The sequence below is a fragment of the Onychomys torridus genome, chromosome 8 (assembly GCF_903995425.1).
Source record: "Onychomys torridus chromosome 8, mOncTor1.1, whole genome shotgun sequence".
NCBI classification, from domain to species: Eukaryota; Metazoa; Chordata; class Mammalia; order Rodentia; family Cricetidae; genus Onychomys; species Onychomys torridus.
Genome location: NC_050450.1, coordinates 85,946,173 through 85,963,557, shown reverse-complemented (window position 1 = coordinate 85,963,557; position 17,385 = coordinate 85,946,173). Strand labels below are relative to the sequence as shown.

The following is a 17,385-nucleotide window of genomic DNA, read 5'->3' as shown; positions in this document are numbered from 1 at the left end:
AATGTCAGGAAAGGGATAAACTGGTGACTCCCCAAGCAGGGAAGACTTATCTCCTACTTTTCCCAGGCCCCAGAGGCTGCAGGCTCTCTCCTTTCCCATTTGCTGCCTGTCTCCCCCAAGAAGACTAAGCTAGAACTCTGGCACCAGGGCTAAGGGCATTCTGACAGAAAACATTCTCTCTGAATTCCAGCGCTCACTGGGTAGAGAAGTTGGCTGGAGAAGAGAGCAAGGAGTTATCACCCTGAGCTCCCCATGCTCAGCTAGACTTCTGCCAGGAAGTGGAGGCCCACCCACAAGATGCCCCAGGAGGCTGGCAGACCAGCCTGAAGTAGTCCGGCACCCAAAAGGTTAAGTGCCCTGGTTTTTCTGAACCCCACCCCGCTCCCCAAAGGAGGGAGGAAGTGGCAGAGAATCAGGGTTTGTGTGAGCCCTTAAGAATTCAAAGAATGTCCCATTTCCCTTGGGGCTGGGAGGGCTGGGAGGGCTGGGGGGGCTGGGTAGGCCAAGGAGCCATAGAAATCAGGAGAACTAAGGGACCAAAAAAGCTATGGGCCTTCCTCTACTCAGAACCACCCTGGGCTGGACCTAAGATGGGAACAATGGCCATGCTGCCTCTTGGGCTTGAGACTGTATCAGAAATCAGGTTCCCACACCTGAGACAGGTCAACAGAGAGCAGAGAACAAGCAACAAGTGTCTGGTGAACGCCCAAACCCCTAAAGTCCTTGGGCCAAGGAGGTGGGGGCAAGATAGCCTGCCCTCAAAGAGACATGTCTCCGGTTTTCCTTCTGGTAAACTCTGGCTAAGAAGAATTAAATTAGGAGACCAGCGGGTCATGGTGAAACATGTTTATAAACCCACACATCTGGAGGTGAAGGCAAGAAGTTTTAGGATATCTATCCTCAGCTACATAGTGAGTGTAGACTAGCTGGGATATATGAGACAAACAAGCAAAAATACCTAGACTTAAGACAAATCAGAAACTTAATTGATTACTGATCTTGCCACCTCCCTTTGAGGAACTTGACCTCCTAAAGCCCAGATCTTGCAAGTGGTCTGAGGTCAGCTGCTGCATCTGCTCTGACTTACTGCTGAGGGTGCACTTGCTACTCACAAGTCCCCTTAGAGATAAGAGTTTCAATCCTCTCTGAAACTGCCGGAGACTCACTTCCAGGATGGTGTCCCTCCAAGGTGGGAGACAATGGCCTCCCTCCCCAAGCCCTGCATCCAGCAGGCCACAACACAGGATTCTCTATAAGGAACATTCGAAGCCAAGCTAGCGACTCTCAGAAGAATGGGCAAACAGTGTCACTGGTCTCCCTGCAAGGCAGAAAAGGAGCTGGTTATACCAGGCCACACCCTTCTCCTTCTCAATATGAAAAGGAGCTGAAGTGATGGCTCAGTGGTTAAGAGCACTGGCTGCTTTTGCAGAGGACCTGGGTTCAACTTGCAGCACCCCTATATAGGCTCACAACCACCTACAACTCCAGTTCCAGAGGATCTGATGCCCTCTTCTGGTCTCCATGGATACCGAGCACCCAAGTGGTATTCATACACATAAAATAAAATAAATAAACAAATATTTTTTGTTTTGTATTCTCAAAAAAAAAAAAAAAGAGAGAGAGAGAGAGAGAGGAAAAAAAGAAAAAAAACAAAAGGTCTCTAAAACCTTCTAGAAGGAAAATGGAGAAAGGAATCACCAAATGAGAGAAAGCCAAGAGGAGAACCCCACTCCCAAGCCTGGATACAATGCAGCAGGCACAGGACAGGTCTCTTAATCCCCGTTGTACCCTTTGCACAACACGCAAGGTACAAGGAAAGTAGCCCACTGGCTTTACTACCCAGAGGCTGTCTACGAACCAGCCTCACATTAGCCTCCCCACGTGATCCTGGGAAAGTCCCCTCCCTTCCCTGTTTTCTCATCTGTAAAATGGGGACAGTAAAAGCACTCTGCTACGGGGGGGGGGGGGGGGGGGGGGGGGGGGGGGACAAAGCGATCATAATCTATCCAGTAGGGTGCGCAAGTGCGCAATGCCACCTTGGGCTGGGGGGTGGGGTGGGAGGGAAGCCAGGCACCCCAAGACTCCCATATCCCCCAGACTCACGCATTGCAGTAAGGTCTCTTCTCATAACCCTTGTAGTTCTTCATGTTCAGGGTCATCTTGCAGGTCTCGCAGTGAAAGCATGCTTTATGCCAGAACTGGGTGGGACAGAGGAGAGACACAATTAGACAGCAGGACTCCCCCAGGCATGGACACACTCTAAGGCTGTAAGAACACCTGGGGAAGCTGGGCGGCAGCGGTGGTGGCACAGGCCTTTAATCCCAGCACTTGGGGTGGATTTGAGGCCAGCCTGATCTACAGAGTGAGTTTCAGGACAGCCAGGGATACACAGAGAAACCCTGTCTTAAAAGTAAATAAATAAATAATAATTACCACCTGGTGAACAGGGGCATTTCAGGTCACAGGCTCTGGCAGCCAATGACACTCCCCTCCCCTCCACACGCCCCACCAGACAATTATTTAGCTGTCAGGACAGCAAGTAGATCAGATCTGAGAGAGTAAAGGGAGATGAACCCAGTTAAGAAGGAGGCAGCAGCCTCCAGAACGGCATCTCCACTTCCCCAGACCACTCCAACCCAGAACTGGATGAGACTCCTTGATTATGCAAAGCGGCACTCCGTTGCTAAGCAGCACACTGGGAAGGAGCAGGTCCTTGGCCACCAAGCCTGCAGAAGAGAGCACAGCCAATGGTACAAAGGCCCAGACCAGGGCAGACCTATCTTCCCTCTAAGCTGCTGACCCTCTGCTGCTCCCCTCCATGATGCTCTAGCTCAGCTGGCTCTCACTTCCCCAAGGACCCCCGATTAGAGGAGCCGGTAGGTGCCCCAGCCACACCCACATCCTGTCCACTCCCACCTCTGCGGCCCGCAGCTGGACAAGGGTGGGAGACACCCAGAAGGGGTAGAAAAGAGCTTTGTTTTAAAGCCCTCAGCTAGACTCCAGGTGTGTCCATATCACAACCCCACCCAGAAAGCTGTATGACCTTGGCCTCACCCTGTCTGCAAAGCACCTGGGAGTCTGATTCTACTTCCTGTCTATGGACTGCAGAGAATAATGCCCGTCTCCCCGGGACTGTTAAAGATTCATGAGAAACCACCTGCCCCCAGGAAAGCACCCGGCACCCTGCTTCTGAGTGGGTGCTGGAGGTACTCACACAGCCCAACTTGAGCACCAACAAGGGTACATGGGAGGAGCAACCCTAATAAACTCAGGGTTCTAAAACAGATCCAGGGTGGTTGATGGAGAGAAGGAGTAACCACGTGAAGCCACTCCATCCCAGAATTTAAGCCTTAGGCTGCTTGTACCTGCCTGTCTCAGCAGTCAATGGAAACACTCTTGACCCCCAAAGGAGGTAGCCAGGGGCCAGGGAGACCTCAGAAAGTGCCAGAGTGGGTGGTAGGACTGTCAAAGAACCCCCCCAAAGTGGTGCTTCTTAAAACATGTTTCCCAAACTAAGGGAGCTTCAGACACATTCGGAGGAGGGGCCCAAAGAAAGGAAGCTCAGTCACTGGGATTCCACCCCTATACCTCAGCACACTTCAACCAGACACCAGGTCTATTTCTGGGGGCAATTGCCCTCTAGTGGGACATTTTTCCTATCAAGGAGACCCAACGGGGTAAAAAATATCTAACAGGGAATGTTAACAAGGCAGGAAACGACTCTTTGGGAAGGGAGCCAGCTGTAAGTCTGGAAGTAAAGGGTCGGGTGGTCTAAGCTTGGCCCCACCCCGACCTGGGCCCGTCCAAGAGCCACTGCCTCCACCCCCTCCACCCCCCCCCCTCACAGTAACTTTCAGAATCCTTGCAGTTTGGGGGTGTCCCATAACCAACATAAACCCCCCCCCGAAAAATCAAAACAGGGTGGTCCTTCCACCATAGATTTCCCTGACTGGGAGGCATTGGCAGATTGCCCCAGCTGTCACCAGCTAGTCTACAGCCTCTGCCTGCTGCCCCTGCCTGGGCCCCTGCCTCCCCTACCCCCGCAGGGGCCTGCCAGGAAAAACATTCTGCAGAATCCAGACCATGACCCACTTTCACACACACATATGCAGGAATACACTGTCCTAGGGCTAGGGACCTCCAAGGTCGCCTCCTGACAAACTCCAGGTCAGGAAAGAGATCTCCCACAGATGGCCAGATCCTCACCCTAGAGCCAGGCCCTGTGGAGAAAGAGCTAGTAGAGTACAGACCAGGCTAGAGTTCCCACAGGAACTCCAGGCTGCTCCCAAGAGTATGCTCCCATTAGTGGTCTACTCCTAGAGATCCTAAGGGAGCCAGTGTTCTCAACTTGATACATCAGCCTGCGACAAGGGAGCGTGGTCATCTGTCCTTTTTTGGACTGCTCAGGAGCAGAGTAATGGAAACCAGTGTGAGTTGACTATCTGCTGGGCAGCTCACCAAGGCAGGTCTCCACATCTGTGGAGTTCAGTTCCTTCAGGAACTGTAGGAGAACCAGAAGGCCACTCCTTCGGGGAGGCAGGAAATGGCCATTCATTCAAGAGTGCTCGTGAACCAACTCCAGTATGAGAGAAACTTCATCCTGTCTCTTGTCAGGTATGGAGGAAAGATACTGTAGAAGAAGGGCCATCCCAAGAGGACCTGCCTTCTTCCCCTGGTCCGAGGAGCCTTAGTTCACAGCACGAATGGCCTTGTTTGCAAGGTCCAGGGCAGACTTTGGGCATGCACTCCCAGGATTTATGACTGAGGAAGTGAACCACACTGGGAGGTGTGCAGCTCAGAAGGCATCCCTAGTCACAAGGCAAGCAAGCTACCCATGAGATGCAGCTCAGTCAGACACCAGGCACTGGTCAACTGCCTTTCCCATCCTGTCCGAAATGCTGTGTGGGAAAAATGACTCTACAAAAAGACAGACCGACCAGCGGGCATAGAAGCCCCTGCAAGGATCCCACTCACTAGAGCCAGACCTGTGGCTCTATGGTTCTAGGGGAGGGAGAGAGGAGCTTCATCCAGGTCCCTGTACCTGCAGCCTGTCACCTGCCCCCTAAGGTGCCGGTGACTCAGGGCTGGAATATGAGACCCCTCCCTTCCTGCAGAGTTAGTCTGCCCCTTCCTAGGGTCAACACCAGCACTACCCAGGCTCAGGCCATCAGCCTAACTCAGGGCCTCCAGCTTATAAACTCAACACACTTCCCCAATTCCTTTCTAGTAACCTGAAGCTCCTGGAACCATAGCCCTCAGGATCCTTGGCCCAACACATTCCTCCAGATAGGATGAGGAAGGGTGGGGCCCACTCCCCGCCCCCATCTTACCAACAGGGTTTCACTACGCAGCTATGGCTGGCCTTGGAATACACTCTGTAGCCCAGTCTACTGGCCTCAAACTCAGAGATCCTCCTGCCTCTGCCTCCCACGTACTGGGATTAAAGGTGTGCACCACTATGCTGCCTAAGTGGAACCCACTTTTGGAAAAGAGACAGTGTAAATAAAAATACTTTTTTGCAAATACACCAGCAGACGACCTAAACAGCCAGAATTTTAGAAGCTGGGGAGGTAACTCGGTTGGAAAAGGGCTTGCCTAGAAGGCACAAAGACAAAATCCTGTGTTCAACACTCAGCACTGTAAAGAGTGGATGTGGTGGCAAAACTCATTAGTCATCCCAGCACTTGGGAGGCGGAGGTAAGAAGAGGATTGTGAGTTCAAGGACAGCCTGGGCTACATGAGACCCTGTCTTCAAAAGAAGAAATTTGCAAGTCATAGTGACATATGACTGTAATCCCAGCACTTGGGAAGTTGAGGCAGGAAGATTAAAAAGAAAGAAAGAAGGAAAAAACTTTAGGTAAAAGGAGGAAGACAGACTGTCCATGAGCCTCCTCTGGGTGGGTAAAGTCATCAGGAACATGGCCCAACACAAAATGGTAAGCTTACTTAAAACATTATAAAATTTTTTTTCAGTTTGAGCAACTTGATTGTATATTTCTCTATTGGGAATCTTGTAGATGACAATATCATGTCCCAATGTCAAAAAGACAGACACACTTGCTTATAGGGCTCATAGCTTACAGGAGCTATCTTCCCCCAACCCACCTCCCACCCCCACCCCCACCCCATTTGTGAGGCTGCTCAGCCCAGTACACTTCAGTAAGTAGTACCTAACGTGAATGGCTGGTCCTGAAGTGATTGCAGGGTATTCTAAACTTTTCTTTTTAACAACAAAAACAAAAACATGGAGATGGGGGTTGGAACAAGAGCTCAGTGGTTAAGAGCAAGGGCCGATCTTCCAGAGGACCCTGGTTCAATTCCCAAAACCCACATGGTGGGTCTCAGAATTTTGTTCATTCCAGTCCCAGCCAAGCCAACACTTCTTGGCTTCCTCTGACACCAGGCATACACATGGTGCACAGACATATACGCAGGCAAAGATCTATACACATAAAATAAAGCAAACAACAACAAACTGTTATTCATGGCAACATGAACTTTGTTCATTTGAGGGAACAGGGGTACACCCTAACAGCCATTTGGGGCATTCCAAAGCAACTGTCAGTGGGCCAGTCCCCCAGCTTTCCTGACTGTCTCCACCTGTTTTTAGAAGCTGAGGGAGAAAGAAAGTGAGAGAAAGCTGTAGCAGATTCTCAACAGTGTAGGTCACTAGATACAAAGTAGGTGTTCAATAAATATTTGTTAAATGAATGAGGTCACCCTGGCTCTCCTTCCTGTTCTAATCCCAGAAACCCTCCAGGGAAACAAACCTCAACCTCCTTCCTCAAACACTGTCGTCAGATTTATTTATCCAGCATGCAGAGCTCGCTGGTACTATGGATTGGGGACAGAGTGGCCTCCACTGGTGATAAGGTTTACCCACTTATGCCTTTGACAGATAAGGCTCAGCCAGGAGAAAAGACTGTTCATCAAGGACACAGGTTACTTAGCCAAGCAGCAGGCGGCATGCCATAGGGGATTGCAGTAAACCAGGCCAGCCCACCTCGATTCTCCCTGACTGTCGACCAGAGCCTTGGGAAGTTGGGTAGCAACCATGCCTATGGGACTGAACTTTCCTCATACCCAGGTCTCTGCTCAGCATTCTCCAGGGCTCCAGTTCTATCTGTTCTTATTGCCTGTAGGGCATTGGACGGGAGAGACAAGACGGCAGGATTTTCCAGTCTGTGGAGTGGGTGAAAGGCAGATGTCTCTCCAGGACCACTTCCACTAGGGGGAGTTCTAAAACCAGAAAGGAATCACCCACTCCCACTTCCCAGGGCAACCCCTACTAGAATATTCTCTTCTAGCTAGGGCATGTAGGATCCCTGCCCCCTTCCCTATGACACACAGCACTGAAGGTCTTTAGAAGGAGAGTGATTGGAGTGCTGGGCAGAAAAGAGAGAACGGCCTTGACCACACTCCCTGCACTGCCCACCTCCGAGGCAATGACATCATCAATACCCATCTGGTGACAGGAAATACTGAGGCCCAGAACCATTCATAAAGCTGATGGGCATAGACCTAGGCTAGGACTGCCTCCCACTTCCCAGGCTAGCAATCCACCATCCATTGCTTCTCCCCACTCATTACTGGGGAGCCCACTTGACAGCCTAGGGAACTGCAAATGCCGAGGTCAAAACACTTGACCAGGAATGACAACTATCTTCATGTAAGGACAGTTAACTTCCCGAGTTTGTTTGTTTGTTTTTTGGGGGGTGGGCCTCCATCTAGGAGTGCCCCTCTCCAGGGGCTAGTACAGTGACTGAGCAGATCAGCACCTTCCGTAAGCTCCTCCTAAACTCCCGGCTAGCCAAACCCCATGTCCTTTTCCTCCAGAAAAAGAGTCCAAATGTTTCAGAACCACGAGTCCCCACCTCCTGACCTGGACTCGGAGGTCAAAGGTTCCTAAGAACGAACTAATCTTAGTCCCGAGAGGAGAGACAAAGTATTTAACAAAGTATCCATTTCCAACAAAACTAGACCCCCCTCTCTCAGGCGCAGGCCTATCGCCTGTTCAGACGGAAAGGTGGGAAGAGGTAAACTCCTATCTAGCTTGGGGAACTAGACACAATGTACCCACGAGGAGCCAAATCACAGAGGCGTCCCTTCAGAGGGGAACACAGAGAAGGGACAGGTTGCCTTCGGCTTTAGAAGGTTCAAAGCAAGGCAGGAGGGTCCCACCTCAAACTGTACCGGAAACACCCAGATCTACTCTTCAATTCCCCTTGCAGAAGTGTAATGGCAACCAGATGAACGAGTCCAGCCTGGGCTGGGGATGTGTAAGAGCCCCTAGGGGACAGCTAGTTTCCAGAAGGCTACCCTCTCCGCCCTTCCCTCTAAAAAAATTCTCCCTTTCCTTGGCTTCCCCAGAAGTCGGTCAATCCCACCCTCCATTGATGAAACCAGCTCTGAAAAGTTAGCTCTTTGTTCTCCAAGCTGGTCTCCAGGCTGAGCACAATTTCAGATCTCGGAGAAGCGTCCCCTCCAACCCTCCCTACCTCAGCAGCCCACCCCGCCCAGCTCCTGCTGGGCTGCCCAGCACCCAGAGTGGCTTGCAATTTGAATTGGGGATTGGGAAAGCTATGAAGGAGGTCTGCGGGTTCCCCAACCACGGAACCAGCAAGGAGGGGGCAGTCCAGCAGGTCGTTCAAAACGGGGGGGGGGGTGTCTCGAAATAAGATTCCAGTGCTGCCCCTAAGTCCCTTTCACCACAATTGGCACTCGCTGGCCAATGGACCAGACCCAGCTTCCAGGCCAGGAAGCCGGGCTACCAACAGCCCAAGCCCGGAGGGTTGCGCTGGCCCCAGCCTCCGCCCCGCCCCCGCCGCCCCCTCCCCCCAGCGCCTCGCGCTTCCGCCTACTTGGCGCTGGGCGCCGCGGGGAAAGGGAGCGGCCGTCTCCTCTCTTACTCCCGGCTCTGAGGGGGGGCGGGACTGCACCTCTAACCTCCGGCACACACCCCGGCGATCCTGGTTTCCTGGTGCTCTCCCGCCCTCCCGCCTTTCCAACCCTTCTAGCCCGGACGCACAGAGTCCATCCTTCTCCAGCGGTGGCTGCCCACCGCCTCGCCTTGGATTTCCCGGGTTCCAGACTGGGGTCTGTCTCCGCACCCCAAGTCACGTCCCGCCTTCCTTCCCTGCTCAGGGGATCACAGAGAAGAGCCCGCAGAGACCCAGTCCCTCCTTCCTCCCCCCGATTGAGAGCTGCACTGGGAATGCCTAGCCCGCGGCGCCGGGTGCCCGAGCTCACCTTATCCAGACAGTTCACCTTCTCCGTGGGATACACGATCTTGCCGCACCGGGCGCAGTTAGGGTTCATGGCTCCGGGGAAAGACTGGGGCGGAGACGCCCGAGCTCGCGCGCGTTCCCTTTTCCTTGGGCGAGCGGCTGGGAGGCGGCGGCTGCAACTGTGCTGGCGACGGCGACTGGAACTGGGGAACTGGCCTCCGCCTCCGCCCTCCTTCCCCTAATAAACACGGTGGGGAGGAGGGGCTGCACTGGCTGGGGCGGGGACGCGCCTCGGACGCGGAAAGGGGCGCGCGCGACCAGGCGCGCTCCCCGGGCGACGTGGGGCTGCGTGGGGGCGGGTTCCGGGGAGGGCTGCAGGACATAGGTGCTGGAGTCCCTAAGCTCCCGGGGTGCCCGCGCCCCTGGGCTCCCCGACTGACCACAGCCCCGGACCACGGCCCTTCCCCAACTGGACATACATACGCGACTGCGACAAAGCCCGATCTCCCGTGAGAGGGCCGACCCCACGCACTCGATGAGGGTGGGGATGGTACGGATTCTCCAGACTCGAGGACTTTCTTTATACCAGTGGGTACCCAACGTGAACCTGCGGGGATCCCCACCTGCCCCGCCCAGTGCCCCAGCTAGTTCCCTTCTCGCCCACGTCCTCTCCTACATTGGTACCTGCCCCTTTCCCTTTGGACTCGGCGCGTCCGGGTGTTCACACTTCCTGCGCCTCTGAGCTGCAGGATTCCTAGGGGTTCACGGGCATCCTCTGCTTTTAGCTTGGTCCCCTTTGCTCTTTTATTCTTTTCCCTTACCCCTCTATTATCCGTGTAGCAGCTGCAACAGTATCTTACTACTGAAAAGAATTTGCTCCAACCACTGGAACGGCGTGGGGGTATAGCTCAGTGGTAGAGCATTTGACTGCAGATCAAGAGGTCCCTGGTTCAAATCCGGGTGCCCCCTCGGAGTCTTTTCCTCAATTTAATGGCCAAATAAATATACGTGTCATTTCAAATATCATCATCTTGACCAATCCTGGGTTAAAATAGGTAAAAAGATAAAGATTGTTCCTCATTTTACAATCTAAGCGGAAACCCTTCGTTTTTGCCTTGTATCCAGCAGAATAACTGTCAGGAACAGAAGGTGCGCGATCTTATTTGACTGGCGCCAGAGTGGTGATTTCTGCCTTGCGTGTTTTGATTGGATGATTCCACACTTGGTTTTCAGGAGCCAAGGTCACTCCCCAGGTTGGCATTCTATGTCGGAGAGGATAAGGGTAGGTCAAAAGAGGAAAACTCACAGATATGGCCCTTCCCCAACCTAAGCTTGCTTTTTCCCTTTTTTCATTCTGCCTTCTTTATTATTCTCTGTTCTTCACAAGCTTCCCTGTTGCTTGGTGATGCGGACCGAGTAAAAGCCCTTGGAGAACGTGGAAGCCGCAGCTGCGCACCCATCGGCTCTCTACAGTGCAAGAGTAAGATCCCAAAGCCAAGCAATAGAAATTAATGCAGTGGGTTTCAAACTTAGGCGTGCTCCAGAACGACCTAGAGGGCTCATCAAAACATCCCCAGTTTCCCATTATTGTGTAGACCTGGAGGGAGGCCTTGCCAATTAGCTCTTTGACGGATTTTCCAGGTGAGGCACTCAGGGACCCAGGAACCGGTCTTTGAGGATCACTGGAGTGTTACTACAAAAGCCTTCGGTTTGAAATCCTCAAAATGGGGACAGGTGTTCATCTGCTGAGTGTGTGGCCTACGGTATCTGGGCTGGAAGAAATCTTAGTGTGAAGAAGGAGGCAAGGGCGGCCCCCTCAGCTAGGTTTTGCCCAAAAAAAGGAAAAAGAAAAGAGAGGGAGAGGCATGCTGCCTGGGTCAGGGTGCGGCTGTGATATTTTAAACACGGAATCTGGTTGTGTCATCCCATGACCCCAGGGGAATACTCTCGTGCATTTTTTTGCTTCCCAGTTCCCATTACTGTTCTCTGCCGGGCTGAACAAGGAAGGGGCTAGAACAGCTGCGGGACAAATCCCAGAAATACCTGACTATTGCGTCTCACTTCCCAGGCACTAGGCCGTGAAATTGTATTTTATCAGGCCTCAACTTCTCAGTGAAGAAGATTCTCATTTTTTTTAAATCTTTAAATAAATGTCTTTTTTTTTTTTCCATACAGAGTGTCATGTAGCCCAGGCTGGCCTCAATTTTGAAATATAGGCCAAGGCTAATCTTAAACTCCCTTGAACTCTGATCCTCCTGCCTCTGACTTCTAAGTGCTGGGAGTAACAGGCATGTATTACCACACCTTGCTACAAACAAGTATATAAACATTCTGTTTCTGGATTCATCTTAGTGTTTTGGGTCAGGATACAAACTAGGTAAAAGTAATACTGCTTTCACACCTCCACACTGTGACCCAAAAGCAAGTTGTGACTAAAACTAGTCCAGCACGTTAGGAGAATAGGGTTCCTACTACTTACTTCCGGAGGACCACGAACATTCAGAATTACGGTGCTCCCTGGGTGCGGAAAATTTGGAGGATAGAGATTTTTGAATTGGAAATAACTGACTAGTGGAATTATATATGAATGTCAATGAAAAATATGCACACACTTAAGGGGGCACCCGGATTTGAACCGGGGACCTCTTGATCTGCAGTCAAATGCTCTACCACTGAGCTATACCCCCTCTGCCGGTGTGAGCTGAGAAAATTCATTTTACATGACTTGTATACTTTTCATTTTTGAGACTTTATACTTTTAAAAGTAACATATTTTGCTAAGTAATACAAATTTAACCAAAATAAAGGCACACATCTAAAAAAGAAAGCTAAAAGCACACTGACGATTTGGAAACATGAATTTAGGTTGCAAACTCTTTTTTTTTTTTTTTTAAGCAGGGTTTCACCATGTAACTCCATCTGGAATGCAAGTTAGACTCGATACTTTATCCAGTTTCTAATCGTTTATCTTTCTCTTACGAAACTGCGTTGGAAGACTTTTCCCTCTGCTCTCTCCAGGATACAAATATCATCTCAAACAGAACACCCACTGCGAGGCATTTGCAGTTTCCAGAGCGTCATGGTTGCCCTCTTGAGATTCTTAGAGCACTCACTATGCCGCCCTCTCAAGAAGCAAAACAAACTTCCAACTAAGATAGAGCAGTCCTAGCTCTCTGAGTTCCCAATGTGCTAGAGACCAACTAGGAATACATTCACAGGTGAATTAGCATAAATACTTGCTGGGCAGTGGTGGCACCAGCGCATGTGTTTGGAGGCAGAGGCAGGTGGATCTCTGTGAGTTCGAGGCCAGCCTGGTCTACAAAGTGAGGTTCAGCTAGTGATGGTGCCTGGGGAGTATTTAGCACTCAGTTCAGCCATGGCTGAATAGCAAAACTCTGCCAATAAGTAAATAATACTAAAAGCAAGATATTTAGCAAAGTACCTGAGGGCTACTTCAAGTTGGATAGCCATGGAAGAATTTTATTCTTCTTTCCTTTACTTAGAGTGATGGCAATCAAGTCCAGGGGCACTTCACCATTAAAATGATACCTTTCCCAGCTGTGTGGAAAGTGGGAATAGTGATTTGGCAGTTAAGACCGGAATGACATTTAGTAGGGAACCCTTTGGCAATCTGTGTAGGGTGGATAGTCTGGGCGGAGGCAATGACCAGTGGGCAGTCCTTAGAGGTGGGAGAGGCCAGGCCAGGGAGGAGCAGTTCAAAAGCTGAGGTGTAGGTGACCCACGCAGAGACAGAAGGATCTCAGAGCTCCAGGCCAGCCAGGCTTACACAGTGAGCCCTGGTATGGGGCAGTAGGGGGGTCGTGGCCAGGACGGGGGTGGGGATGGAGGGAAGCCACGGAATCTAACATAGCCGGAAGAGTGGAGAGCTTTGAGGCCAAAGCAAGAAACATGGAACTTATACAAAATGAATGAAAATGTGTGAGACAGTTTAAATGAAGGGAGCTTTAATCAATCATCATTCAGACTAATACAGAGGAGTTTTACAGGGAGTCTAATGGACCTGGAGAAAACCTCCTGTGCAGTATTATTTAACTTCAGGAATGACAGTCTGCAATATGCAGCATGGTGGAGTTTAAAGACATCATGCTGACTATATAGAGATCTTGTCTCAATAGATAAATAAAGAAGGAAGGAAGGAAGGAAGGAAGGAAGGAAGGAAAGAAAAAGAAAGAAAGGAAGAAAGAAAGGAAGAAAGAAAGAAAGAAAGAAAGAAAGAAAGAAAGAAAGAAAGAAAGGAGTAAATAAATAAATAATAAATAATGTGAAATCCGGATACTGCATGATTTCAGATACAAGGTATGTAGAGAACCACAGAAATAGAAAGGGAAATAAATGGTGGTTAGTAGGGACTGGGACAGAGGGAAACAGAGAGCTGCTGTCAGTTGTACAAAGGTGAGTGAATTCTAGACAACTGTTCCACAACTTTGTGCCCAGAGCCCTGGGGTGTGGCTCAGTGGTGGGAGCTCTCCTGGCAGACACCAGGCCCTGTACTGGATCAGGAACAAGAAAAATCGAAGATCAGTCTCACTGGTTTGAATTCAAGGTGTCTAGGTGTGATGGCACATACCTGTAATTCCAGCACTGTGAGCCTCTGAAAGGCCAGCCTCAACTACATATAGAGTTCAAGGTCAGTCTGGACTACATGAGACCGAGAAAGATAAACAGACAAACAGAAACAGAAAAGATAAAATACATAAGAAAATAAAAAGCCAAGCATTTCTCTTTGGAGCTAAGGATGTACTCAATGACAGAGTCACCTAGACTACTGAAGGCTCTGGGCTGTGGATTAGATCCTAACACAAACACACACACCATGTTTTGGGGGGCCGACAAGATAGTTCAAGTAGAGGTACTTGCTATTCAACCTGATGATTTGAGTTCATTCCCTAGAACCCATGTAGTTAAAGGAGAGAACCAACTCTTGCAAGTTATTCTCTGACCTCCACACCCACCTAAACACACACACACACACACACACACACACACACACACACACACACACACCTAAACACTCATACATACACACACACACCCCTAAACACTCACACACACACCCCTAAACACTCACACATACACACACACCCCTAAACACTCACACACACACACCCGAAACACTCACACATACACATACACACACAATAAATGTAAAAAATGCTAACTAAAAAACCCCATTTTAGCAGGGAGGTGGTGGTGCACGCCTTTAATCCCAGCACTTGGGAAGTAGAGGCAGGTGGATCTCTGTGAGTTCAAGGCCAGCCTGGTCTACAGAGTGAGATCCAGGACAGGCACCAAAACTACACAGAGAAACCCTCGTGTTAAAACAAATAAATAAATAATTTTTAAAACCCATCTTTTTGAAAAATCTCAGCCAGATGTGGTGAGTCACACCTGTCATGCCTGCACTTTGAAGGCTGAGGGAAAAGATGCTCAGTTCCAATTCCAGGTCCAGTCTGGGCTCTATGGCATGACCCTGTCTCAAGAACAGCAATAATGAAAGTCTCAGTCAAGAGAAAGCTATAAGTGTATGGCTCCCTACCCTTGCAGAAGTCATAATCTGGTACCACAGGCAACAGGCTCAATATACAGCCAAGGATATAGAGAGAAACTCGTGTGTGTGTGTGTGTGTGTGTGTGTGTGTGTGTGTGTGTGTGTGTGTGTTCTAAGTTTTTACTTCTGATGGTACTTGGGATTGAGCTTAGGAGTTCAGCATACCATGTGAGTTTTCTACCACTAAGCTATATACAGAATAGAGACATTGGGTGGACATTTAAGGAAGATGTTGAAAGCAGAGGCCACCACTGCATCAGGCTATTTTTTTTTAAAGATATTTATTTACTTTTTTATTTTACATGTATTGGTGTTTTGCCTGCTTGAGGATGTCGGATACCTTAGAACAGGAGTTACAGATAGCTGTGATCTGCCATGTGGGTGCTGGGAATTGAACTCTAGAAGAGTAGTTAGTGCCCTTAACCACTGAGCCATCTCTCCAGCCCCATGTGTGTATTTTTTTTTTCCTTTGAGACAGGGTTTCTCTGTGTAGCTTTGCACTTGTCCTGGAACTCACTCTGTAGCCCAGGTTGGCCTCAAACTCACAGAGATCTGCCTGGCTCTGCCTCCCAAGTGCTGGGATCAAAGGCGTGTGCCACCACCGCCCAGCTACCATGTGTGTATTTCTAACACAGGAATTGGCAAACCTACCAATAGATCCCTATAGTTACTGTATCCCATCACACCACTGCAACTGTTTTCTGCAGAAAGGAATGGGCAAGCTCTGCAGCTGAGAGACGGAGGGGATGAGAGTATAGGGGTTTCAGGACAGGAGAAACCATGGGGTGGTCATTTTGGAAAGAAAAGGTAAACATACTTGGGCAGAGGTGTAGGAATACTAGAGAAAACCTTTTAGAGGGGAGTGGCATGACACGTGCTTTTTCTCCATAACACTCAGCTGCTGGATGCAATCATGGAGCAATCCTATCATTGAAGTTACTTAGTTTGCAGGCTGGCAAGGAAATACATCCTCAGGCTCACAGTGAATCAGGCAGTGTGCCAAGCAAGGACTTTGGAGAACACAAAAAACACAAAGTGATCCCTGCACTCAAGAAACAACAGTCCACCTGACTTAGGGTGGGTGAGATGGCTCAGCAGGTAAAGGTACTTACCACCAAACCCGATGATTTGAGTTCAATCCCTGAGATCCACATAGTGTAAGGATCAGTTCCCACAAATTGTACACACACACACACACACACACACACACACACACACACACACTTTAAATGCAATTTAAAATACTGAACAAGATATGTGTTCCAAGTAAGAAACACTCCCAAAATCAAAATGCGGAGAGAATATTTAAGACAGCTCTTTGATGATGAAATCCAAGACTTTGTGCTGGACAGGGAAACCCCACAAGGCCTCCACACAAAGTATGACAGGCAATTGAGTAAAGTTCGAAGCAGGAGAAGTGGGTCTCCCCAGGGACAGCACATCAACTGGTTGTCCAGTTCCAAATGGTAAGCCTGCAAACAGGTATCCAAGTAACATTGTATGGATGAAACAAACAGGTTCTATTTAGAAATAAATGTAGCGGTGGTGGCACACACCTTTAATCCCAACACTCAGGAGGCAGAGGCAGGTGGATCTCTGTGAGTTTGAGGTCAGCCTGGTCTACAGAGCTAGTTTCAGGACAGCCAAAGATATAGAGAAACCCTGTCTGGGGAAAAACAAAATAACATCAGTGATTGTGGACAACTGGAATGTCTTGGGCTACCTTACCCTCTAAGTAGAGGATTTTCTCTCATTGCAGATGTATATGAATGACCTAACATCCTTGTGACTATTAGGTAAATCCCTATGGAATGTAGAAACAGACCCCACCAATCAAAGGCTGTCATCAGAAAACATTCCAGGACTGTTCCAAGAGGTTTCCCACTTTGATGTAACTTGCCTACCAGCTGTTTTTAAAGTGTGTTAGGACCAGGCATGAAGGCACACGCTTGTAATCCCAGAACAACAAAACACACACACACACACACAAAGCCTTGATTTGTGGTTTTTCCTTGTTCTAGTTCTGTAAAAACTTCAAAGAATTGTTATCATATTGAACACACTGAGACATGGTGTTTAGAATAAACTGAATCTGTGTTCCCAGGTCATAGTCACTTGTGTTTGGCTCCTGAATAAACTCTCTTATTCCTTTCCGGGTAACAATGGTGTTAAGTTTTGTACAGTCCAATTACAGTCCTCAAAGTGGGGCCCCAAGGATAATGCAACCTTCCTTCCTTCCTCTCTTTCTCCTCCTCCTCCTTCTCCTCCTGCTCCTCTTTCTTCTAATTTTTGTAAACAGTATCAGTAGTTAGCCTTTGGCTGGCCAGGTACTTGTTCTGTAGACCAGACTGGCCTAGAATTTATAGAGATCCACCTGCCTCTTAAGAGAGTGCTGGAATTAAAGGAATGTGCCACCACAGCCCGGGAAAATCCACTTTCACTAGAGGGGTCCCTAGATCGGCATCCAGTACCAACATGATCTCCTAGTGCCCCCGTGACTGGCACTGCTTCAGGGGAAGGATCTTTCCATGGTTTCAGCATCCTGTGATTTGACTGGGGAGTCTTCGGTTGATTCCAAAATGGTGGTTTA

General features: G+C 49.5%; 1 protein-coding gene, 1 long non-coding RNA gene and 2 other non-coding genes across 6 annotated transcripts in view; 2 read left to right on the top strand and 2 right to left on the bottom strand.

Moving 5' to 3' along the window:
- Nucleotides 1–9,574, bottom strand: part of Lasp1 (LIM and SH3 protein 1) — a 38,772-nt gene extending 29,198 nt beyond the window's left edge. The window contains exons 1-2 of one of the 2 annotated variants that reach the window (XM_036195577.1): nt 9,250–9,574; nt 2,104–2,198 (exon numbers count right to left, since the gene is read on the bottom strand). In XM_036195577.1, the coding sequence (XP_036051470.1) occupies nt 2,104–2,198; nt 9,250–9,318 (164 nt within the window). In that variant the 5' untranslated portion in view covers nt 9,319–9,574. Of the gene's footprint in view, nt 1–2,103; nt 2,199–2,433; nt 2,615–9,249 lie in introns of those variants that run through there. The other variant, XM_036195579.1, reaches the window with a different exon arrangement.
- Nucleotides 9,491–12,508, top strand: LOC118588911. 2 transcript variants are annotated; one of them, XR_004945625.1, is made up of 4 exons: nt 9,491–9,815; nt 10,356–10,509; nt 10,615–10,707; nt 12,126–12,508. It is a non-coding gene; the product is annotated as an uncharacterized LOC118588911 (long non-coding RNA). The 2 variants fall into 2 exon arrangements; XR_004945624.1 differs by lacking the exon at nt 12,126–12,508 and having other exon boundaries at nt 10,615–10,859.
- On the top strand, nt 10,125–10,196 carry Trnac-gca. The gene has a single exon. It is a non-coding gene; the product is annotated as a tRNA-Cys (tRNA).
- Trnac-gca lies at nt 11,843–11,914 on the bottom strand. The gene has a single exon. It is a non-coding gene; the product is annotated as a tRNA-Cys (tRNA).
- Nucleotides 12,509–17,385: the final 4,877 nt, after the last annotated feature.